The following is a 25146-nucleotide window of genomic DNA, read 5'->3' as shown; positions in this document are numbered from 1 at the left end:
ACTCATTTCCTTTTTTTTCTCTCTTACTTTTTCTCTCTACTTTATTAACTCTCTTACTTTGTTCACTTTCCACTTTACTAACATAACTCTATTTCCTTAAATCTCGTGCCGAAAAGTTTGTGGTCACTTATCTTGGACGGAGAGGGTACTAATTATTGTAGTTGGTAGTTGAGAGAGTTGAATGCAAACAACTTGAGCATCGAGAAAAGTCAGTAACAATGACCTATGTTGGAATAATTCATCATTTCAACTTTCATAAATCTTCAATCATCATTGTGTTGTTTGCAAATTCTTTGAAAACAAAATACTACTCTGTTTTAGTTAGATCATGGCAGCCTATGCAGCCTTGGTTTCTCTAATGCATCTCATAGATGATATCCAAATCCATCACTCCCCACCCATCTTTCTCAACAAATACCAAATTCAATCTCTCACTGAAAACATTGTCTTCCTGCAAGAATTTCTCCAAGGTTACAAGTCCCCTTTTTCTGACCGTGACGAAGCAGATCCATTGGAGATGCGTATTGCTGACGCAGCTTACGCGGCTGAAGATGCTATCGAATATTGTATAGCCGACAATGTTCTGTTCCGTAGACCCATTACAGATATTGTGGACAAGATTCGTCCCATTAGATCCATGGTGAATGTAGCTAATGTTGCTGGAGATTTTATTGAATCTCATATTAGCAACAAGATTCACCTCTGCAGATCCAAAGCAACCAAAATCGGAAGCATCTTAAAAATCCCATCAAAGCAACTAAAATCAGATGCTTTGTCAAAAGGTGTACAAAAAGTGATTGAAGAAATGGATCGGATCAAGAGAGTGGCCATGCAGACCAACACGGAGAAGGTGCGTGATCAACCGTGTAGATTCGCGTCTTCTTCCACTGGGAGAAAGAGTAGTGGCGAGATGGTGTTCTCTGAACATGTCATACACGGGATCATGGAAAAGCTTGTTTCAAACGAACCCAGTCGCCAAGTTATCCCCATCACAGGAATGGGCGGGATAGGTAAGACCGCTCTTGCTCAAACTCTTTATTCGAAACAATTAATTAAGGAGCGGTTTGATATTTGTGCTTGGGCTACTATTTCTGAACAATACAACATGAGAGAAATTCTATGTGAACTTGTTCATCAAGCCACAAACAAAAACAAGGAACAACTTAGTGAAAAGAGTGAACATGAATTGGGAAGAGAGCTCTACCAACATTTGTTTGGTAGAAGGTTCCTAATTGTAATGGATGATATTTGGAATATTGAGTCTTGGGAAAAAATTCAGTGTTTCTTTCCTAACAATGAGAATCACAGTCGAATAATGGTGACGACTAGACTATCCCAATTGAGTTGTCAATTAAACAATTATTATACCCATCATATGGAATTTCTCGATGAAGATAGTAGTTGGCTCTTATTCTACAAGACTGTATTTGGAGAGGAACGTTTTCCTCTTGAATTGGAAAAAATTGGAAAGGAAATTGCAATCAATTGTCGAGGACTTCCTCTATCAATTGTTGTAGTGGGAGGTATTTTGAAAAATATGGAACTCACACGAGAATGTTGGGAATCAATAAAGAACAACTTAACTTCAATAGTGAGTTCGGAAGATGATAAGCATTGCTTGAGATTACTGAAAATGAGTTATAATCATTTGCCAGTCTACTTAAAGCCTTGTTTGTTATACATGGGTGTGTTCGAGGAAGATGAAGCAGTTAGCGTCTCAACGTTAATCAAGCTATGGGTTTCAGAAGGATTTCTTATACCAATAGATGGTAAAAGTTCGGAAACAATTGGGAAAGAGTTATTAAAGGACCTAGTCAACAGAAATCTCGTTCTAGTTGATCAATTGGGGTGTACTGGAAAAATAAAACGAGTCAAAGTTCATGATCTAGTAAGATACTTGAGCATAAACCAGGGCAAGAAAGAAGGGTTTTATCATGTGATAGGAGAATCTTGTCATCGACACATAAATAGCCATCGACGTATTGTTATACGCAGGAACACTTCAAAGAAGAAAGTTGATGATGACTTGCAATGTATGTCAAATGCTCGTTCCATCATTTCTGAGCATGGGAAAGTTCCATCGTGTCGGAATATTGGATTGTTGAGGACAGTACATGCATACAAATTTCGTACTTTCAAGGACGAAAGATGCATGAGTTATCATGTGAATGGGTATGTTAACTTGCGGCACCTCGCTGTTCAAGTTGCTAGTATGTCCTTAATTATTGCTTCTTTCAGTCACTGTTGGAATTTGCAGACATTGATCGTTTCTTGTCAGCATGAGTCTACTGCGCCTACTGAGATTTGGAAATTATCTCAAATGAGGCATATTGAGATGAGAGGGACTCTCCCAGATCCTCCGGGTGATGTTGGCGTCATGGAGAAACTAGAGGTGCTCAAGGGAGCACTTAATTTCAAGTGCAGTGAAGAGATGGCTAAGAGAATTCCCAATATCAAGAAATTGAAGATAAGGTATTCATGGAGCAATGAAATGTGCAATGATGATTATTATTGTTTGCACAATATTAAATGTTTGTGTAAATTAGAATCCCTCGGTATCTCTTGTGAGTATGGTTTTATAGGAAATGCATCTTTGTATAAGCTCGCCTTTCCCCAGACCATGAAGAGTTTGACTCTTGCGATGGAAGGTGACTTTGAATGGGATACGATGTTGGAAAATATAGGTGCGTTGCCCCTTCTTGAGAAGTTCCAGTTTTGGCGTGGATGCTTTGGAACATGCAAGTGGGAAATCGTTAAAGGCCAATTCTCTCGCCTCAAATGCTTGGGATTGTTTTCGTGTCCTAGCCTCAAACATTGGACTACTAAAGCGAGCTCCATCTTTCCACGCCTTGAGAAGCTTACTATTTCTCATTTAGAAGGCCTAGAGAATATCCCGCCTGAAATTGGATATATACCGACGCTCCGAGAAATATGGATAGCTGATTGCGGTGAATCATTGGTGGTAAGTGCAAAAGAGATTGTAGAGGAACAAATGGATTTGCAAGGGGACGAGCTTCCCTTTCGTGTTCACGTTTGGCTTCCACGTTATAAGGATGATGCAATGAAGCAGGGCATGACAGGTCCCAATTTTAAAGTTGTATAATAGATAGAAGGGCAGATGCAGAAAAGCCTAATTATGGGATTGTGTTTCTTAAATATTGAGTTTGGGATTTCTTTTCTTAGAGGTGCATATCATGCATTCATGCTATAAATCTTGTAAATTTCTCCAAGATGATAGCAACTGAAGCAATTTACTAGATGTTTTTATAAATTATAATTATACATATATCAACATCATAAACTTGAATGAAAGGTGGTTATATTCACAACACAAATTTCAAATATTTATGCATAGTTTGTATGAATATCCATTACCTACGTGAATACGGCTATGGAGGATTATTTTTGTTTTTAGTTTATGTCACTTTTGTGAATAAGAGAAATTTATATACACGTTTACAATATTTTTAAAAATGTTTTGTTTTAACCTTACGTTTACAATCTGTTTGCAGATGTTTTCTTCAAACTTGTTTGGACTTTTATCTATTATAGTTATAGACATCAATTCACAAAATTATTGTCCTAAAACATTACATAAATAAATAAATAAATGGTATGATCAATAATGGTTATAGCAAATTACTGTTAAATTATATTCCAACAATAAAACAGTAGTGGAATAGTAAAGGTTATATACTGTAATAAAAGTTATGACGAAGTTTAATTGGTGTTTCTAACAAATTTTAAAATTGGTCACAAAAATCATTAACTTGGATTTTATAGTGATTTTTTCACAAAAACAGATTTTTAAACTTGTGGAAAATTTATTACAGAGATAAGTTCATGATTTTTTCAACCAAATTTTAAATTCAATGAATATATGTTTGTAATTTTATAAACCAAATAACTTTATCAAATCTCCTATTTTAAATATCGGATGCACACACTAAAGTACTAGTACTATTTGGCGTTATTTAATTATATAGAATTATTTATTTTGTTTATATAATTAGTTTGATTCTAATATATTAACGTTTTAATTAATTTTAGTTTTACAAATTTAATAAAAATAAAAATCCAATCTATTTCTCCTACTCCATATTTCATTTATGGAGAAATCGAGCTCACAAATTATGCTTTGAGATTTCTTTTCTTCTCATAGGAGCAAAAGCTTTGTATTGTGCTTCATTTTCTACAAGTTATGTATAAATTTCTGCAAGATATTTGCAATTGATGATGAGTCAGAAATTCAGTAAGTTTGTTTGATGATGAGTCTGAATTCCAACGAACTCATAATTTTCAACAATCAATTTAAGAGTCACATAATTGTATTAATTTATACTATGATACTAATTATCTAGCTAAACATCTACTATAAGAATCAGTAATAAACACCTCGTAATTGCATAGACTCTCGTAACAATGACATATTGAAATATGGCCATTTGCTCATAAAATCTCACCAATGAGGGTGCTATTTTCATTGTTAAAGTTTTGTCGGTTTAAAATTTGATCTGTTTGTCTGAAACTTGATCTGGGAGTAGTTCATAATTATGAAAGTAAAATCATGATTCTATTCTTATTCATACAATTTTTTTCAACTCATTAGAAATCATTAGAAGGGGAGTATAAGTTTATGGTATTTTTGAATAAATTTTAAGTTCATGGAAATACTATATTAGGCTAAAGTTTGAGATTTTGTGAATACCTAACTTTACCAGATCACCTATCTAAAATATTTATTCCACCTAATAAATATCACTCCCTCCGTTCTTCTATAGTAGCTGAGTTATTTTTTTAAAATATTCTACAGTAGTTGAGTTATTTTTTATTTTAGCAAAAAAAATAACACACCCAATCTCTTTTTTGTTTATTTTATTTGAATTTGTACTTGTATAGTTGTACAAATAGAGGGCATTTGCTGAAAAAAATTCCCTTAGGGACTATATTTTGTGTAAAGTTCTCCTATAAATGTTGTAACATTATGCATAAATTGTTGTAATATCCACAACATGTGTGCTCTGAATTGTTATTAACATTTTAATTTTACAATTTTATAAAATTCAAAGTTCAATTCGTGATTTTATTTGATGTTAGGGCATCCATAATGGGACGCCCTAAGCGACGCCCTATGCACCGCCACGTCAGCATTTTATCCTCCTCCTATTCCACCTGCAGTGGGGCGGACTATAGCTCGCCCTAAGCGACGCCCTAAGCATTTTTCTATTATTTGAATATTTAAATACTTCAAAATTAGGAAAACTAAAACTTCATTTCATTAAAATTCAAACATTACAATACGGAAAAAAAAAACTACAATTTCTCAACGGCGGCGGTTGCGGGTCTAAACTTCTTCAATCATGTCGGTCATGAGCTGAGTATGGTCTTGTTGGTTGCGCATTGAGGCCTGTCGCTCTAGAACCGCACCGAAGCTAGTCGGTAATCCTCGAGTGACCGGCGAGGTCGCCATGTTGGAGCTAGATCCGGCTTCATCATCCACCCAATTGGTGACATGGCCACGTTCTTGTTCGACTATCATGTTATGCATGATGATGCACGCATACATGACGTCGGCGATGACTTCCTTGTATCAGAAACACGCCGGACCTTTCACGATTGCCCACCGCGATTGGAGCACCCCAAAAGCCCGCTCCACATCCTTCCGCGCGGACTCCTGCTTTGCCGCAAACAAGACTCTCCTCTCACCAATTGGGCAGCTGATCGTCTTAAAAAAAACAGGCTACCTAGGGTATATGTCATCGGCCAAGTAGTACCCCATATGATGTGTGCGGCCGTTGGCAGTGAAATGAATGGCCGGACCGCGACCCCTGCACTGATCGGCGAATAGGGTGGACGAGTTGAGGACGTTGATGTCGTTGTTCGACCCGGCTACACCAAAGTAGGCATGCTAGATCCAGAGGCGGTGGTCAGCGACGACTTCTAGGATCATCGTCGGGTGGCTGCCCTTATAGCCGCTAGTAAACTGGCCTCTCCAGGCCGTCAGGCAGTTCTTCCACTGCCAGTGCATACAGTCGATGCTCCCTAGCATCCCAGGGAAGCCATGCACCGTCTCGTGCATCCGCATCAGGCTCTGGCAATCGTCATCAGTCGGGCGTCGCAAATATGTGTCGCCAAAAGCCTCCACAACTAACTTACAAAAATTCTTCAGACATTCTCGGCCAGTTGTATCCCCGACGTGAAGGTACTCGTCGAACATATCCGTTGTTGTGCCGTAGGCCAACTGGCGGATCGCAACCGTGCACTTCTGCAACGGCGTAAGTCCGGGTCTGCCGATCCCGTCTTTCCGATACTGGAAGTACTCATCACGGGCCTCCAACGTGTGCACAATACGGAGAAAAAGATCTCGGCTCATTCTAAAACGGCGGTGAAAAACATTCGGGCCCCACCTTGGATTCTCGGCAAAATAATCTGCGAACAGACGTTCGTGCGCTACGTCGTGCTCGCGGGGGAGAAACGTCCACCGTCGTATCGGGCGAGGGACCTGTGCCTCCGCCGCCGCCACCACCGCCTGCTCCCGCTGCATTTGTGTCAAGCATCCCGCCTTGGCTTCATTAACGGCATCGAACAAGGCTCGAGTCAAGGCCCGTCTGCAGCCATCCGATGTACTCAAATCGTAGTCGTCGGGATTCATTTTTGAGTCGATGAGAGATAATAATTGAAGAGAAATTGAAGAGATGTGAAATTGGAGTGTGTGAAATGATAGTGAATAGTAGAGTTTAAATAAGAAAAAAAAAATTGAAAAAATTCAAAAAAAATTTCGAAACGCGTGCCCATCGTCCGCGTCGTCCATAGTGGCGGACGATGCGACGGACGATGGGTACCCTCCGCGCATCGTCCGTGGACGATCTATCGGGCGCGGACGATGATTAACTCATCGTCCGCACCACTGAACCCTAAACCCTTACCGAGAAATCTAACTCATAAATTGAGTGATTTAGGTCATGGAGGATGAGTTGTGAAAAAATGAACACATACCACTACGGCTATTAATATATGTAAATCAAAATTTTCCTAAACTTGACTAGAAACATTATTGTATTACTAGTAGCATATTGATTATGATAATCCCTGCAAACATCATTAGAAAGGACACCCAATGGGCCTGTGGCACGTGGTGTCCTGTCCAAACATCTCTGACAAACTCACGCGCCACCATGAATGCTCGCATTCACGCTCCAGTCAAAAAGTGATTTTGTAATGTAAACTATAGATTCGGGGTGGAGGGCCCATTAGCCTTCCTCTTCATCTTTTTCCTTTTCTTTTTTTGAAAGGAAAAACATTTATTAAATTGTTTTAAGATTAGATATAAAAATAAGGGAAATATGTGTGCTTGCCTGGACTTCCTGGAATTGGGGGATATGATTGAGGAAAAAACAATCAATATTTTTCTTACAACAAATAGCTTTTGTATTTTGACAGCCTCAAGTTGGAGTGGATATAGAATTTTAATTTGATAGATAATTAGTGTTGGAGCAGTTTCACTATTAATGTTTGTATGTAATAAGTCATTTCAAATTTTATTGTTTTTGTTAATTAGTCAATTATATTATTTGCTATATTACTTTAATAGAACTTCGTGCATAATATAATTAGATCTAAAATAAGTTTCATTTTCATCCGGAGTAAAAATTCTATGGTCCCTCCACACACATAATGATTTGGTGTGTCTCACCAATAACTCCTTGATAATTGGAAATAAAAATCGTCCACATGCCACATCACTTGGACATAAATTTGGCAACCTTATATCTAAATTTGAAAACATCAATTTAATCATTTTATGGAAAGTATAATAAATTAAATATAAAAATTATATCATATGAATAATAGATGAACGTAGATATGCTGGTACAATTTATATATGCATATTAATTTCATAATACAATAATATTATGCACATAAAAGTAATCATGTTGCATTACTTTTCATGTCAAGAAAAAAAATCATATTATTATGGATAAGATTTTTTAATTGTTTTAGTATTTATATATATGAGAAAAAATTCACATAAATAAAAATTATGATTGAACTTATATTTTTTTAGCATATAATATATATTGATATTTTCATTATATTTATTAGCATGTAAAAAATCAAGATTTTTTAACACAAGAAAATAAAAAATAAAAAATAAAAAATGAAATATTCATATAATCTAAAAATATTACTGTATTATTTTATAAGAGAGATGTCGTGTATATTAGTATTATTATATTATGAGATTAATATAAAGTTATAAACTGTACTCCGTAATAGACGTCGATTCATTATTCATATGATAAGTATAATTTCTATATTTAATTTATTACACTTTCCATAAAATGATTAAATGGATGTTTTTAAATTTAGATATAAAGTTGCCAAATAGTATATGTCAAGTGATGTGGCATGTAGATCATTTTTATTTCTAATTGTCGAAAAGATATCGGTGAGACATACTAAATCATTATGCCATTACGATGTGAAATGACTATGGAATTTTTACTCTTCCTTCTGAGCTTTAGATGATTTAGACTACAAACGTGCACATGCTAATTTATGTAGTCATTTATGTAGTACTTTGAATCTATAATGACGAGTTACGATTTATACTCAATTTTAATGATCATTTCCCTCTATGATGTTTATTTAGTTCAACAAACAAAGTACCTAGATGTCCTAAATAAATTGGAAAGCTGTGATATTTAATGTATATGTCGTAGAATTTATGACAAAAAGAGGGGGAGTAATTAATAGTGTAATGCATCTCAAACTTATGGTACATTTGTGCCCACATAACATGATTTTGCCCCCTTATTAAACTACTTATATATAATTGTCTCACTGTTTCACTTATTATTGTGTACGAAATAAGTCGTACGCTTATATTTTTCCAAACTTCGTAGACCATATTTATCAGCAACCCTCCGACCCAACTCAACCCTCCACTTTTTCAATATTTAATTCATTTTTATCTCCTCCACATCATCTTCCACATCATCAATATTCACCCAACCCAACCACACCTATTTTCATAGTTTATCAATGACCACCCAACTACACTATTATACATTTATTTTTATATCATTTTTAAAATAATAATATTATGAATAATTATTATTGCATAATAAAATTTATAAAAAACGCAATAATGACAAACTAAAAATTATAGAGACAAACTTAATAAAAACATAAATTACAATAATTGAAATACGAAATTGAAAATACATAATTAGTATTCATACATAAGATGAAAACTAGACATTCAATTGGAATTGCCGAATTTCGCCGATATATGCTAAACCAAATCGTTTAGCAGAGCTTTGTGAGCTTCTCTGTTTTGAAGTTGGGCTTTATTTTTCATGTAAGAAGCTAGACTCGCGATCCTATTCGTAGAATATATGAAATCATTATTCGCATCTCCACCTTCATTCTCACGACTACTTCGTCCAAGTCGATCTTGAATAAATTCGGCTGTATCACAATAGTTTGAATACGTGCTTCTTTCATCTTCCACTATCATATTATGCAAGATTATGCAAGCAATCATTATTTTCCCCATAATATCACGATCCCAAATAAGACATGGGCATTTGATAAAAGCAAAACGAGCCTGCAAAACACCAAAAGCTCGCTCAACATCTTTTCACGCGGACTATTGATGTCAAGCAAACAACTTGTGCTTCATCGTTTGTGGACCTGGAATAGATTTGACAAATGTCGTCCATTGAGGATATATGCCATCAGTAAGATAATACCCCATATTTTTTTCGTGGCCATTTACTATGTAATTGACCTTCGGTGCTCGACCTTCCAAAATATCATCAAAAACAGGAGATTATCAAGGACATTAATATCATTTCTCGAACCTGGAGTTCCAAAAAAAGCATGCCAGATCCACAGATCTTGAGATGCTACTGCTTCCAAGATGATTGTCGGACTCCCGCTTCTTCCAGCATATTGTCCAGCCCATGAAGTGGGACAATTTTTCCATTCCCAATGCATGCAGTCAATACTACCCAACATGCCTGGAAACCCACGTTGTTCTCCAATATGCAGAAGTCTTGCCAAGTCTTCTTCGGTGGGCTTTCGCAAGTACTCATCGCCGAAGTTAGAAATTACACCTTCAACGAACTTGATGAGAGATTTGCGAATGAGTTGTGCGCTCATTCTCAAATATTCGCCGTGCAAGTCGGCCGCCGTCCCGTAGGCCAACACCCTCATCGCTGCTGTACATTTCTTAATGGCAGACATACCAAGCCGACCAGTAGCATCACGCTTTTGCATAAAAAAGTTGTCGGTCTCGACGAGCTTGTTCATTATTTTTTCGAACAAAGGTTTTCGCATGCGATACCTTGTTCGGAAAAAAATCTGGAGGATAGATTGGATCTTCAGCAAAGTACTGCTCGAAAATAATATCATGACCCTCCTCGCGTTTCCTTTCAATGTATCTCCTTCTAGCTCTAACCGTCTGTGTTGTAGGTTGTGAAGACAGGGTTGTTGGCCACATAGTTATATCCTGGATTAGTTGATCGAGTTGCTAATTTTGTTCAACAATTTTTTCTTCTCATTCATTGTCTTCAAGAAGATTGGAAGCTTCAAAATTAGAACTTGTTGACATTTTTAGGGAGAGTTGGCTCAATAATTGTGAGACGATTTGTGTGTAATTTTTGTGAAGCATATAGGTAAATATATAGAAGTTATTTGTTGAGCATAGGCTTCCACTACTATCATTTGTGAGCACACGGGTTTTCCTTGGATTCTACCACCAATTGTGATAAAAAATCTGACTTGTAATGTAGTCATACTTTGATTTTCGTGATCACATGGGTTTCTATTGGATTCCACCACCACTTGTGATGTAGAATTGGTTGTCATGTAGTCATACTTTGATATTTGTGAGCACATGGGTTTTCCTTGGATTCTACCACCATTTGTGATAAAAAAATATGACTTGTAATGTAGTCATACTTTGATTTTCGTGATCACATGAGTTTCTATTGGATTCCACCACCACTTGTGAGTGGAAAATGACTTGTCATGTAGGCATACTTCAATTATTCATGATCACATGGGTTACTAATAGATTCCACCACCACTTGTGAGTGGAAAATGACATGTCATGTAGGCATACTTCCATTATTCGTGATCACATAGGTTTCTAATGGATTCCACCATCACTTGTGAGTGGAAAATGACTTGTCATGTAGGCATACTTCCATTATTCATGATCACATGGGTTACTAATGGATTCCACCACCACTTGTGAGTGAAAAATGACTTGTCATGTAAGCATACTTCCATTATTCGTGATCACATGGGTTTCTAATGGATTCCACCACCACTTGTGAGTGGAAAATGACTTGTCATGTAGGAATACTTCTATTATTCGTGATCACATGGGTTTCTATTGGATTCCACCACCACTTGTGAGCACATTTTATCTATTCATGCTTTGATTGAAGGGCTTATCACATAAACTGGAAATTACATAAGCAACAGAAATTAAAGGTTACTTACTAAGCAACGGAAATTGGAGATTACATACTAAGCAACAGAAAATAAAAGTTACATACTAAGCAACGTAAATTGAAGATTACATACTAAGCAACAGAAGTTGAAAGTTACATACTAAGCAACGGAAATTGAAGATTACATACTAAGCAACAGAAGTTGAAAGTTACATACTAAGAAACACACATTGAAAACAGATAAACTATGATCACTTCCCAAACAATTCTGCTATGAGATTGCGTTTCAGATCTTCTTCTTCTGGAGTTAAGTCCCGCCTAGCCATCAGGGGAGTAAGGATAGCTGCCTTGATGTTCCGCTCCTGAATATCACTAGTTGCCTTGATCTTTCGTTCCTGAATATCACATTCCCTTTCACGCGTGACTCTCATTTCACGCAGTGCTGCAGTGAAATCATTAGGAATTGTATATGATGGTGTTGTAACTTCTTTGCCTTTTCTTTTAGCCTTAGCCTTAGCTTGATCTCTTCCAATAGGACGTTGCAATATTGAAGAATGACTCTCAGGAGTAGAGTCGATTTGAGGTCCTCCTTCCTCACTAGTCCTCGACCTTTTTGAGCTCCCACGACTTTCTTCAAGACTATCTTCATCTGGCTGGAAACGCGTTGAACCGGTGCTATTCAATTTCAATTCCCACTTGGGATTGAGGCTCATCACCTCCTCAAACACCTTATGGTGAGTAAACTTGCTCTTACCATACAGTTGTTGAGCGGCTTTCTCAATGTCCTCTTTAGACTGGCCACTCGTAGCTCGATCATGCGCATGTTTGTAAGCACCAATCCACTTTGTGACATTTGCGTTGAGTCGTTTGTAGCGCTGCTTCAATGACTCCAAACTTCTTTGTTGGCCCATTCTTGGATTTTCTTTTCTTGTTTGCTCATATAGTTTAAGAACATTTTGCCATAGATGGATACTAGTTTGGTTGGTGCCAACAATTGCGTTCGTGCTCACGAAACACCAAGCAGATATTAATGCCATGTCTTCTTGCTCACTCCAACCATGTGGAGTGTTTGAAGCACTCATGTTGGTTTGTGATATGTCTTGGCTTGAATGTTGATTTTGAAATGAACTTTGAAATTGTTCAGAATTCGGAAAATCATCAAAGCTAGGGAAATAATCTTGAGAAAGATTAAAATTTTGGGAATTGTTGAAGCTTTGGGAATGAGAGAAATTTGGAGAATCAGAGAATATATTATTCTCATCATCCTCCATAGTTAGCAATAAAGGAGACTAAAAAATATGAAATTGTATTAAACAATAAGGATTATAGGAAGAGAAAAGATGATATTTTTTTGTATGCAAAACTATAGCAAATGTGGTCTCTATTTATAGAGAATGAAAAATTATGAACTTTGGTATAATTTTTATAATTTTTTAATATAATATATTAAAGATATATAAATTATTAAAATAAAATAATATCAACCAATGAAATTGTGCCATTTTGCACAATCTCATTGGCTGAGTGGTGAGATGAGAGAGGCGACCGATCGGTCGGTTTCATGGATTTATGCGACCTGTGTCAAGGAGAGAGAGAGACTTCATGAATTAATTTTATTTTTTTTAAATGTAATAATGATGTGGCAGGTCGACCTGCACACCGATAAACTTGGTCTTATGTACTCCCTCCGTTCCCTCATAGTTGAGGCGGAACTTTTCGGCACGGAGTTTAAGAAATGAATATTGAATGTGTTAAATAAAAAGATAAAAAAGTAAGAAAGAGAAAAAGGTAGAGAGAATAAAGTAAAAAGTGAATAAAGTAGAGAGAATAAAGTAAGAGAGAGTAAAGTAAGAAAAAAAAATAAGTTACTATATATGGAAATGACTCATCTACGAAGGAACTTTCCAAAATGGAAAAATGACTCAACTATGAAAGAACGGAGGAAGTACTAATTTCAGAGTGTTATTATAATATTATATCCTTCGTGTTGAAAAGTAAAAACTTCCTCTCTTGCCTTGGCCTTCTTGTTCTCCAAATAATTAATTTCCTTATTCAAACATTTCATTTGTATTCTTTTTATATTTGAGAGACGAATGGGTACTATTTATAATGATCCAACTTTTTTTTATCCATTTTTTAGATTGATGGTTGTCTGACATGAAATCAAGGTCAGAATCACCTATCTTGTGATTATTTCAAGTTAAGTATACTTAATTTTAAATTGTTTTAGAATGGACATAAGGAAAAGATGCATTTTTTGGATGATTAGCAAATGGAGTAGTGTAGTACTTCCTCCGTCCAGCAATAGAAGTCCCGTTTTTCCGTTTTTGTCCGTCCGGCAATAGGAGTCCCGGTTCTACTTACTATATTTGGACAATTTAATTACCCTCCCAATTCTCAATAATTTACTACATTGCCATTAAAAAACACCACCTCCCCCAAAATTAACTTATCTCTCTCACTCTATCTATCCATAAAATCACCAATACTCATTCTCTCGCTCACCAAAATTCTCACTCTCTCGCTCACTAACATCAACACAACTCTCCCTCTCTCTCTCGCTCACCAAAATTCGCTCTGTTGAAACCCTAATTCGACGCCGCCTCCTCTTCCTCCTCCCAATCGCCGCCTCCTCCTCTTCCCCACTCTAGCCTAAATGGATTATGTACCCTCTGAAACCCTATCCCCCATCTATGGGCTAGATTCGGCCGATTCGATGTCCACCGTAGTTCCTGAAACGCCGATGGTGGAAGTCCCTCCGTGGACCGATTCTCAGCCCTCTATGTTCCTTGAAACCCCAGATCTGGAAGCTATACTCGATTCGGAGCTTATCGTCCCTGATACGCCGGAGACCATGCTCGATTCGGAGCTTATTGTCCCTGATACGCCGGGTTATGAGAGTCCCGACTCCACTGTGGTACCTGAAACTCCGCGGGTGAAGAGGCGGCGGCGTCCTGTTGAGGAAGAGGAGTGGTTCAAGGAGTTCCTCCTGATTCTCTTGCCCGGCATGAAAGATCTCCTCTAATATTGTGAGTTTTGTAAGAATCACCCCCTATCTAGGGTTCGGAGATTCTGACTTGATCTGTATTTAGGGTTACAGTATTTTTTTGTGTTGATTTAGCCACCCCCTTTTGGGTTAGGAGGCTTAATCTTGCCCTATATGCTGGAATTAGTAATGTTTGACTGATGGTCGCTCTGGAATTTGTTGTTGGTTGCTGGAATTTGTGCATTCTACTGCTATATGCTGAAATTTCTGATGTTTGGCTGATTAATCCAATTGTGGTGCTTATTTGTATGCTGAATGGCTCTGAGGGATGTTTATGATGGTTTATTGTTGCTATACTTGCTGCAATTTGTTATTGGGTGGTGCTGTGGTGAATTGTGGTGCTTATATTGTGTAAAAAGTCACCCCTTGATTAGGTTTGGAGGCTTTTATTGGTTCCCTATGCTGAAAATTTTCTGAGGGATGTTTATGATGGTTTATTGTTGCTATACTTGCTGCAATTTGTTGTTGGGTGGTGCTGTGGTGAATTGTGGTGCTTATATTGTGTGAAAAGCCACCCCTTGATTAGGTTTGGAGGCTTTTGTTGGTTCCCTATGCTGAAAATTTTCTGAGGGATGTTTATGATGGTTTATTGTTGCTATACTTGCTGCAATTTGTTATTGGGTGGTGCTGTGGTGAATTGTGGTGCTTATATTGTGTAAAAAGCCACCCCTTGATTAGGTTTGGAGGCTTGTGTCCATTCCCTATGATGAAATTTTTCTGAGAGTCTTATAGCATCATCCTGTATATGTGCATCACATTAGGTTTGCACTATTTCTATACACCAAAAAAACAAAAACATCAGACCCTAACCCAAAAAATAATAGGGGCTGACCAACACACCAAAAAAATCAGACTACCCTATTCCATAAAGACTATGGCCTGACCAACACACCAAAACGATCAGTCCACCCTATTTCATAACCATCACTTTGGCTTACTTAGAAGCCAAATGCATTTGACAGAGGGCCAATATCATACATTGACCCATCATTGTTCTCTGGCATTTGTAAGTAATGCAGCACCTCTCTCACAAGATCCTCCTCCACTTCCAGCACTTTAGGCAATCCAACAGTTCTTTGTAGCCTATCCTTGTTGATGTGAGGAACTTTGTAGCCATTTCCACCCCTGCACTGTAGGATTTCAGTGAGGCAAGCCTGCAAGCTTAGGAAAACTTTATTGAGAGTTTGTGGTGAAAGCTCTGCAAAAGAGCTACACACATTCCCCACAAGTTCATCCACAGTGCTGCATGGTTTCTCATACTGCAGGGACTGAATTGCTCTAAAAAATCGCAAGTCTAAGATGTTAGTGTCAGGGGAATTAGGTGGTTGACAAATCAGTTGGATTTTAAATCCATCTGAGTTGGCAACAGCCTGAAATTCTGGATCCATAGCTGTTATGTGTGGGGTTGCATTATCTTGCTGAATGTAGATGTCTTTGCTTGCCCAAATTGGCCACTTGGCCTTAATTGCAGGTATAATCTGGCATGAATAACAATAACATAGCTAAATGATGATCTTTGTTGAGTTTTTAAGATCTGATAGAATGGAAAAAGTTGCATACCTTGTTGATAAGGCAGTCTCTCATCACTTCCTTTGTGACTGAATGTAATGGCTTGGTTTCCATGGTCCCTCTGGGCCTGTTCTTTGACTTCCTCTGTGCTGGCAGTACTTCAGTGAAGGGAAATATTCCCACCTTACCATCATAAGTTGCCTGCCCATCCATACCAAAATGTGGTCTACTGACAGCACACATAAACATAACTTTGGTGATGAATCTCTTGGATTTGCATGATCTATATGGCTCATCCTCATCCGGCAAAAGGTAGTACCTGTCTGATGCCTTGGTCATATAGAACCATTTTTCATCTATATGCACTACATTGTGCATGCTCTGATATTGAACTCTACCTTGAGTAATTTGTGGCTGAAGTTGACTAAGACTCCATCTAACTCTTGCTAGCTTATTCATATTAGTGAGGGAAGGTTTGATTTCATTCGTATGTGGCCTTAATTTACCTTGCTTCACCCATACACCTACTGTGCTCTTGCTAACATTCAATTTGACAGCCATTGTTCTCAATGAAGCTCTCTCAAGAATAGATAAGTTTCTAACCTTTTCTTCATTAAGTTGTAATATGTCAGCATGTGTGTATCCTTTAATCTTTCCTTCCATGCTTGCAGGTTCTCCCCTTTGCATCAGCTCCTTGGCTGCCTTCCATAGCCTGTACACGGTCTTCCTACTGACCTCAAATGTCTCTGCTGCCTCCATTACAGCCCCTCTTGCAAGTACTCCATCATGGTTGTGCTTGAGTAGAAACTGAACCACATTGTTCTTGATGTTGCTGTTCAAGTGTTTGGTTTGCCTCTACCCATTATCCATCCATATGATGAAATTTCTCCGAGGGATTTAAATTTACATAAACTAAGGGAGTTTTTTTTGGAGTTTCTCAGATTTTGGGGTTGGTAAGAGTGTCTTAAATGAGTGTAGGTGGTGTATTTATAGCTGATGTTTGGAGTTGTACCTTTTGGAATTCAAATTTCCCTCAAACTTTTTGTAGAGGAAAATTTGAACATTTCAGTTCCCTCCTTGTATTTTTAGCACTTTTGGAAGTGTATTTTGAACAGATTTGAAATGAATGTGATGAATTAGCATTTGAAAGCATTTTGTTAATGTTTGTGTAATTTTTAAATTCAGTTTTTCTTTCTTTCTTTCTGTCCGTGAAACTCAACACATAAAAACTCCAAAAAAAAAATTTGGCAGCTTCTTTAGTTTTGGTAGACAAAGCCAAATTTGGCACTTTCATCTCATACCAATAAAACTTCCAACATGGAATAAAATATTTTAACACAATTGAGGTGGGTCCCAAATTCCACTATCACACACCATTTATTACACACTCCAAAACTTTCTTAAAACCCGTGCCTTGGAAAAATGGGACTACTATTGCTGGACGCAGGGAGTATTATCTTAAGCTCTCTCTAAAAATTGATCATTTAGCAATATAAATATTAATACTCCTACTACTAATAATTATTTATCATTTTTTTTTTACAATCGAATTCTTCAATTAAATCCCAACCACCTCCTCAAGCGATTGCTCACCACGCGCCAATGGCAGCCCTCAAATCCCTCAGTTCCCTTCTCTGCAAATACCACCGTTTGAATCGCGCTCCCTCTCTCTCCCCTTTCCTCATTATCTCTCTCCCTCTCTCAATACAGTAGCTTTGATTTTCAAATCCACCTTTCCCAATCCTATCCCGCTTTCTTCATCATCACCATCGCAATAATTCCACTCAGATTCCACTCCCCTTTTCTCTTTTCACTCTGAAAATGACAACTCCTGCGCTGAAGAACAACTTCCTCCCTCCCGGCCTCGTCTCCAATCTCCAGCAAGCTCTCGCAAATCGCAAGCCGGACGAAGACGACGCCGTTTCGTCCAAGGCCGACGACGATTCGGCCCCCGCCTTCTCCTCCGAGGGCGACGATGACTCCTCGAAGCCCGTGATTTTCGTCACCAACAGCGACGGAATCGAATCTCCCGGGCTCTCTTTTCTCCTCGATGCTCTCGTCTCCGAAGGCGCTTACAATGTCAATGTCATTGCCCCTCAATCGTAATTAATCATCCTTCTCTCTATGTTGATGCAATTTTTGATTCAGTGCACCATGAATTTGTTTCAATTTGATTGAATGATCTTTGCGTTTTCCATTATTATTTGGGGGTGGAATTGATGTGTCCTAGAAAGACATCTCCTTTTTATGCTATGTTGATTTTTGGAGGTTTTGCTGATCTTTCTAGAGGGCAAATGTAGGGATAAAACGACGTCGGCGCATTCGGTGTCGCTTAAGGAGACTATTGAGGTGAACTCAGTTAAGGTTAAGGGAGCCACTGCTTATGAAATTTCTGGTGCGGTTTGATTTGTTTGTATGTTGATTGTATCTGAGTTATGTGTTGTGTGGTATTGAATCAACCGTTGTGCTGTATGCGACTTTCAGGAACTCCGGTGGATTGTGTGTCGCTAGCATTGTCCGGTGCACTGTTTTCATGGACTAAGCCTCTTTTGGTATGTTTGTTTGAATTTTAACTAAGGATGTCAGTTTTGTTATTTAGGTGTTGCTTGGCTCTCCAAAGATGTCATCTTGTTTCTTTCGTGTAGGTGATAAGTGGTATCAACAAGGGTTCGAGCTGTGGACACCACATGTAAGTTGCTGTTGTTGTACTCAATCTTTTGTGTTCCGTTGATTTTGTGAGAACCATTGCTAAAAGGATAATCTGGTAATCTAGGTTTTATTCGAGCGTCGTTGCTGGAGCTAGGGAAGCACTGGTTTGTGGTGTGCCGTCCATTTCTATATCGCTTAACTGGTTTGTTCTTGTCCTTGCAAGTAGTTTGTGATTTCACTTCCCGAGTGTGTGTTGCTTAGATAGCAAACTATTGCAGGCAGGATGAAAGTCAGGAAAGTGACTTCAAGGATGCTGTCGCTGTGTGCTTACCAATAATAAAGGCAGCCATGAGAGATATCGAGAAGGGGTTTTTTCCTAAAGGCTTCTCGTTGGACTTGGAACTTCCGAGAGCACCCTCTGCAAACAAGGTTCAGTATTAGTATCTTATCCATTTCATTTCATAGGTGACAAAAACTAGGACTGTGTATGCAATAGGACAGATTATTAAGGTGCTCGATCATGCTGAAATTATATCGTCATTGAACTGTTAGTTATATCAGCATTACTTGGTTAATTGTTTCTTTCATAAAATATAAAGCTTGCTGGGATGAAGTGTTACTGAAATAGTTGCGAAAGTATTTCTATTCTTAATGCTATGTTCGATTTTTGATACTTGGCGTCAACAGACTTGGTTCATTGTGTGATGTCTTAATCACCGTAGCGTTTTAGAGTTTATAAATGGGCCCAAATGAAGCACAATGGATTGATGTTGGGTGCTAATATACATGATCCTTTTGCTACTCTAAACCATTTGAGAAAGTTGTTGATTCGAAGTTTTTCATTATGGGATTGAGAAAAAATCGGTCTTTTGCAGCTCATGTGAATAGTTCTTGACTTCTTATATTTTGCATTACTTTGATGACTATGTTCTGTTTTACAGTGAAAACTGATTGAATCATTTGTTTGAGTACAAAATATACGCATCATTGCAATATTATTTCAACAGGGAATCAAAGTCACCAAGAGAAGCCAGTGGAGGTCCAACCTTAACTGGCAAGCCGTTTCAAACACCAGGGCACAGGCTACTGCACGTTTCGCTGGTGGTCAGCCACCCATGGGATTGAATATTGCCCAACTCAGCCGTGATGCATCTGCTGCTGTGAGTCATCTTTAGACATTCAAATATGTTGTTTATCTTTTACTAGTGTGCAATGTGATAATTACTTTGATGCTTTCATCCCCAGGGTGCTGCTCGGCGTCTGACCACTCAGAAAAAGGATATCGAGGTCGTTGAATCAGTTGGTGCATCAGAGAAATCTGAATTCAAAAGGACAGTCAAGTATTTCCGCGCAGAGGTAAAATTTTATGTGTTCGGATATAGAAAGTGTAGCGCTGTCATTAGTCTTTTCTATGCTTTAAACTCATGATTAGTGATCTTTAGAATGAGTTCCCTAGCCTAACCTTTATCGATTCACTTTCTTGAAAAGATCTATTAATTGGCTTATAAAAAACTAATCTTTACTTTAGCTAATTCGAATCATGTGCCACATAGGTCTGGATATCATACAAACTAGTTCTTGTTTCCCATATTCTTATACTAAGAAATGATCTGTTGATTGGCTCGATGAATGACTCGACTATGTTATTGTTCAGATGCTCCACAAGGACAACAAGGAAGACGGTGAGGATCTGGATTTCAGGGCGGTTGAGAATGGCTTTGTAAGTTTGGCCTTGCTACGTTTTCTTGCAAAATCTCTTCCAACAGTGATAGAATCGGACTATTGGGAGCTAACGGTTTCTGCATTTCTCGAAACAGGTTTCACTCACTCCATTCTATGCCTCCGTGGATTCAGAGACCGATGCTGCAGCTTTGAACTGGATAAGCTCTGCAGTACTAGCGGGACAATAGGAAGACGAGCTGTCGGAACTTATCTGTACATTTTGAAGCCTCAAGCTTGATCATCTGTCACATGTATTTTTCTAATACCATGTGGCAGTATTAATTTATTTTTTCCCCTCATTTCTTCTGCAGAAACTTAGTTTCTTTCCCATTATTTTTAACAGTTACTCAAAAATGGATCATAGGTTGGTTTTTTTGGTTTCTTGATTTTGTTTTTTTTTTTTTGGGTTTTATCCTCAAATTCTGGTTTTTTTTGAGGTTGGTGTACGTATTGGTTTGTTGTATAAACTCTGCTTTACCAGAAAGAATAGGGTTTTTAGTTACTGAATTTTTCTTACATTTAGTGGTGATGTTTTGACATTTAAGTCCAAAATTAGATTACTAATTTGCTTAACATGCTTTTTGATGTTGGTTGTTTGCTGTATCTAATTTTGTGCAATTAGTAATCTGGTGATTGGTTTTTGTAATTATGAAAATTTGGAGATTTGTAAAGTGGGAATAATGATCACTTATTTCTGTGTGTCAAATGAGCTGTTACATGCATATTGTCATTAAGCTGTTTATAGTAGTAGTTGCTATTTCAAAGGGGTTTTGAATGTTTTGCCTTGTATTACTATGTAATAATGTGATGTTGGGGTCAACTTAATTACTCCATCCGTCCCGGATAATTCGGGTCATTTTGACCCGGCACGGGTTTTAGGAATTGTAATGAAGAGTGGGTTGAAAAAGTTAGTGGAATGTGGGTACTACCTTTATATATTAGTTTTATAATAAAATGTGAGTAGGAATGAGTTAGTAGAATATGGAGTCCACTACCAAAAATGGTAAAAGTGAAGTGGGACAAATTATGTGAGATGGACCGAAATGGAAAATTGAGACTAATTATCTGGGACGGAGGGAGTATATGATTAGTGGGTTCCAAGTTATGGAATATTAGAAAATTAGATTTGACTTTTAAGTATTGAAGATGAGAAAAAATAGTTGGGTCCTACATTTTCCTATCTGTCTGATTAAGAGTTTTAAACTGAATGTCATTTGGCAAATTTTTTAATTAGGGTAAAGTGAAACAAATTTGAACTACAAAATTTTCACATAATTTATACAATTAATAATGTCAACAATTTTTTAATTAACGTAAAGTAAAATCATATTTTGATTTTACACATAATTTATACAATTAATAATGTCAACAATATTTTTTGAGATATTATCAAATAATAATATATGAGATTAAATTAGAGTGATGTTCACAATTATATTATTCTTGTAAGATATCTAGCATAAATTTTTCTCCCTATTTATATCCATATTATATTCATAAAATAACATCACCATTTTCAGAGTGCACTTTAAATCCAAACGAATTTCTTTTTATACATTCCATTTTTTCTAGTTTTGTGCTCCATACATTTATAGTACATTCTTTATGCATGCTTATTAAAGGTACATTACAACGTGCACAAATTTATATTTTTGTTTTAAAAGACAATTCTTGAAACAATAAATTTACATATCCTCATTACAAATTTGTAAATTTATTAATCACTCAATTTATATCATATGTATAATTAACCACCGAATTTCAAAAAAATATTTGAAACAGTTTTACGAAACATCTGCAGAAAATAACTATTAATTCAACACATAAATTGACACATAATTATGAACAATAAATTACGAAAATCATTAAACAATTCAATACAACCATAATAACAATTTTTTAAAAAATTATTAGCTTCATTGGTTAATTCCCCATCTCAAATGAAGCAAAACATCCCGGCAGCGGCGGCAGCGACGCGGCGGAGGGCGGCGGCGGAGGTACGAACGAGGCCATGAGAGACGATATGTTCTTGATATGGTTGGGATAGAGCGGCCCGAAGCCCGAATCAAGCCCATCTTGCATAACATCACCAGCATTTGCAGAAACCCCAAATTCAAACCCTTTCGCCATCTCAGCTAGCTCCGGCATCAGCGCATCCAGCAGCCCCGAATCATGATCGTAACCGTCGAATCCGAACGCGGCAGCGCCGTGATCCTGTTTCACAGCTTGATTGCATGTGATCGGCCATGAGTGGAGCTCGGAATCGAGCGAAATTGGGGCGTGGTGAATTAGGGCTAAATTGGGGGCGTAATTCATCAAAGGCTCAAATTGGGAATTAGGGTTTGTATGGTCGATTTGGGGATTATTTGCGATTATGAGATTGTTGCCCATGTAATCGCTCATGAGATTTGAGGAAGAAGAGATTAATGCTGAGGACATGTTGTGATGTGCCATGATCTTCTTCTTGATGCTCGAGTTCCAGAAATTCTTCACCTCATTGTCTGTTCTTCCCGGTAGATGCTTCGCTATTTGAGCCCATCTACACCAAACACAAAAAGATTCGATTTTTATCCCTTTTCCACTTCAATCAAGAGGCTAATCCTAATTTTTTGTGAAAAAATTCTCAACTTTTCCAAAATGTCTACGTAAATCATCATTTTAGAAGAGAAGATGAGGATTAAGACCTGTTGCCTAAGAGTCTGTGGAGCTCAATGATGAGGGCAGCTTCTTGTGGGGTGAAATTGCCTCTCTTGAGATCAGGCCTTAGGTAGTTGATCCATCTCAACCTACAGCTTTTTCCACATCTTTGCAATCCTGCAAAAACACACATGAATTAAATCATCATCTCTCACATGAAATGCCATGAGAGAGAGAGAGACCTGCGAGTCTAGGAACGGTGCTCCAGCAGCCGTGGCCGTAGGTGGAGATGTAGTTGATGAGCTTCTCATCTTCCTCGGGGGACCAAAGCCCTCTCTTCACTTTCTGTTTATTGCAGCAGCTGTGATTTGACATTTGTATCCTTAATTGCTCCGAACTCCCTGACAGTGCAGAAGGAATTTAAGTGGAGAGAGAGACTAGAGAAGAGAGAGTGTGAATTTGAGGTGAAAAAGCTGCTAAGAACCGTTGAAGATGTTTTATAGTGAGGGTTTGTGGGCTGTGAAATTGGCTTAGCCATCCATGCAGTTTGTCTGCGTATCTATGTATACATACACACACATATATATGTGTGTCTATGTGTGTTTCAGTGTGTGTTACTTACCTAAATAGTCTTCTTCTCACACATAGACATAGCTAAGAGAGAGAGAGAGAGAGAGATTTGGATGTGTATTACTTGAAATACATTGAATGCAATAGTATACATAAAATGAGGGATGATCGGAAGGGATCTTTGGGGGAAATGTGGTTGGTTTTGCATTAAGGTCTCGTTTGGTTTGTTTGACTTAAAATGATAAGATATTGTGTAGATTTATCAGGACATCCACAACGTTGAACACTGCCCACAACCATTGAGCACTAAGAAGTAGTACTAGAATAAAGCCACGTGGCAGGCTATAATTAGGCAATGAGTGACGTACTCTTACATGTTGGAGTTAGTGTATGCTCAAGAAGTGAATAAAATACGACGTTGCAAATGGCTTCACCTCTATGGACAAAGGGACTTGAAATTTAAATTTTCTACATTGGCTCCAATTTTGAAATTATAATCATTCCTTGTACAACACCACAAAAAAGCTAGATTTATAACTTGCTACTCTCCAAAAGCTAGCCACAAAATAAGTGGTGATTTCTTACAAAATGCATAAGTATGTCTATGTTGTACAAGGTGGTCCATCTATGTATTCTCCCTCCAAAAATACAGCAGATGTCTTCTTACTTCAGTTCTACCTTGTTTCTTGGTTTTAAGGTTTAAAAGTGACTGTCCTTTTTATTGTAATCATGAGAATAAAAATTCTTGTGATGAGGAATCTTTTTGTAGCTCCATTTATGAAGAAATTTTGGCAAGTATTCATCATTTTTCTGATATTTTAATTTGCAGAATAAAAAAAATTTAGCTAAGGAATCTAGCAGAGATGTGATACATGAAAAGAAGGGATTTCGTTTAGGAATTTTTGCCATTTAAATATACTCATCACAGCATTCAATTTTGTACTTTCCCATCAAGATTCATATATGTATATGTGTGTGTGTTGTGTATATGTTTTTGTCTATGGAACTGTTTGGAATGTGATCGAAACAAGAAACAAAAAGTTTATTTTATTTTTTAAAAAATTTCCTTTTAGGGTATGGAATTTGCAATAGTTGAAAATAAATCAGCAGACTACAAATGGACTTTTTGAGTGAAAATTAATTAGATTAAATACCGCAATAAGACTTGAATTGTGGAAGGAGAAAAATATGGAGTATTGATTAGGGATGAGGACCACATTATACTCTGCTTTTTTCCTTAATGGTTTCACATTAAATGGGATCATCATCAAGAATGATGCCAAATTAAAACAAAAAGTATAATGATGATTAGTGATTATTGTGCCATGTTTTGAATATACTATATGTTTGTTAGCCAAGGTGTTTTTTGGTCCCCATTGAATTAAAATTTTGGCTCTTTGGCTTTCAAGGGCACGTTTGATAAGTTAGTAATACCAAAATAGATAATTATATATGGACATTTTTAATTGTTTGATATCATACTTAAGCTTAACTCAAAGTCCAACATAAGACCAGGGTCCTATCTAATCTTACCAAAATTAT

The 25146-nt window shown here is 37.3% G+C and overlaps 5 protein-coding genes across 5 annotated transcripts; 2 read left to right on the top strand and 3 right to left on the bottom strand.

The window, feature by feature from the left end:
• The first annotated feature begins 226 nt into the window (after positions 1-226).
• Positions 227-3259, top strand: LOC125206942 (putative late blight resistance protein homolog R1A-10). The gene has a single exon (XM_048106155.2). It carries the CDS (start codon positions 329-331, stop codon positions 3101-3103), a length of 2775 nt encoding a protein of 924 aa, XP_047962112.2. The 5' UTR covers positions 227-328; the 3' UTR covers positions 3104-3259.
• A 6405-nt stretch (positions 3260-9664) lies between these two features.
• LOC148923514 (uncharacterized) lies at positions 9665-10320 on the bottom strand. The gene is made up of 2 exons (XM_089061515.1): positions 9870-10320; positions 9665-9810 (listed from the first exon to the last, which is right to left on the bottom strand). The coding sequence occupies exons 1-2, from the start codon at positions 10318-10320 to the stop codon at positions 9665-9667; spliced, it is 597 nt and encodes a 198-aa protein (XP_088917641.1).
• A 5135-nt stretch (positions 10321-15455) lies between these two features.
• Positions 15456-16275, bottom strand: LOC125206959 (uncharacterized). Its single transcript, XM_048106172.2, has 2 exons — positions 16078-16275; positions 15456-15995 (listed from the first exon to the last, which is right to left on the bottom strand). Exons 1-2 carry the CDS (start codon positions 16273-16275, stop codon positions 15456-15458), a joined length of 738 nt encoding a protein of 245 aa, XP_047962129.2.
• Positions 16276-17588: 1313 nt separating this feature from the next.
• On the top strand, positions 17589-20899 carry LOC125205279 (uncharacterized). Its single transcript, XM_048104117.2, has 10 exons — positions 17589-18128; positions 18327-18421; positions 18511-18578; positions 18672-18715; positions 18800-18877; positions 18954-19104; positions 19683-19835; positions 19921-20031; positions 20330-20395; positions 20493-20899. Exons 1-10 carry the CDS (start codon positions 17848-17850, stop codon positions 20583-20585), a joined length of 1140 nt encoding a protein of 379 aa, XP_047960074.1. The 5' UTR covers positions 17589-17847; the 3' UTR covers positions 20586-20899.
• Positions 20900-22225: 1326 nt separating this feature from the next.
• LOC125208416 (uncharacterized) lies at positions 22226-23479 on the bottom strand. Its single transcript, XM_048108022.2, has 3 exons — positions 23277-23479; positions 23082-23211; positions 22226-22936 (listed from the first exon to the last, which is right to left on the bottom strand). The coding sequence occupies exons 1-3, from the start codon at positions 23407-23409 to the stop codon at positions 22321-22323; spliced, it is 879 nt and encodes a 292-aa protein (XP_047963979.1). The 5' UTR covers positions 23410-23479; the 3' UTR covers positions 22226-22320.
• Between the last annotated feature and the right edge of the window lie 1667 nt (positions 23480-25146).

The sequence above is a fragment of the Salvia hispanica genome, chromosome 6 (genome assembly GCF_029641045.1).
Source record: "Salvia hispanica isolate PSC_SH4W2 chromosome 6, Shi_PSC_v1, whole genome shotgun sequence".
NCBI classification, from domain to species: Eukaryota; Viridiplantae; Streptophyta; class Magnoliopsida; order Lamiales; family Lamiaceae; genus Salvia; species Salvia hispanica.
The sequence above is the reverse complement of the archived record's forward strand: the minus strand, read 5'-3'. Positions and strand labels throughout refer to the sequence as shown.

What these genes read in the sequence shown, in the direction of transcription:
- LOC125208416 (XM_048108022.2), bottom strand. Translation starts at nt 23,409, where the DNA reads ATGTCAAATCACAGCTGCTGCAATAAACAGAAAGTGAAGAGAGGGCTT. An exon ending in CACCGTTCCTAGACTCGCAG is followed by an intron (nt 23,212 to 23,276) that starts GTCTCTCTCTCT and finishes GTGTTTTTGCAG; the next exon opens with GATTGCAAAGATGTGGAAAA. An exon ending in CACAGACTCTTAGGCAACAG is followed by an intron (nt 22,937 to 23,081) that starts GTCTTAATCCTC and finishes TGTTTGGTGTAG; the next exon opens with ATGGGCTCAAATAGCGAAGC.
- LOC148923514 (XM_089061515.1), bottom strand. Translation starts at nt 10,320, where the DNA reads ATGAACAAGCTCGTCGAGACCGACAACTTTTTTATGCAAAAGCGTGAT. An exon ending in TGCTTTTTTTGGAACTCCAG is followed by an intron (nt 9,811 to 9,869) that starts GTTCGAGAAATG and finishes ATATTTTGGAAG; the next exon opens with GTCGAGCACCGAAGGTCAAT.
- LOC125206942 (XM_048106155.2), top strand. Translation starts at nt 329, where the DNA reads ATGGCAGCCTATGCAGCCTTGGTTTCTCTAATGCATCTCATAGATGAT.
- LOC125206959 (XM_048106172.2), bottom strand. Translation starts at nt 16,275, where the DNA reads ATGTTTATGTGTGCTGTCAGTAGACCACATTTTGGTATGGATGGGCAG. An exon ending in GAGACTGCCTTATCAACAAG is followed by an intron (nt 15,996 to 16,077) that starts GTATGCAACTTT and finishes TATTCATGCCAG; the next exon opens with ATTATACCTGCAATTAAGGC.
- LOC125205279 (XM_048104117.2), top strand. Translation starts at nt 17,848, where the DNA reads ATGACAACTCCTGCGCTGAAGAACAACTTCCTCCCTCCCGGCCTCGTC. An exon ending in CATGGACTAAGCCTCTTTTG is followed by an intron (nt 18,579 to 18,671) that starts GTATGTTTGTTT and finishes TCTTTCGTGTAG; the next exon opens with GTGATAAGTGGTATCAACAA. An exon ending in GGGCGGTTGAGAATGGCTTT is followed by an intron (nt 20,396 to 20,492) that starts GTAAGTTTGGCC and finishes TTCTCGAAACAG; the next exon opens with GTTTCACTCACTCCATTCTA.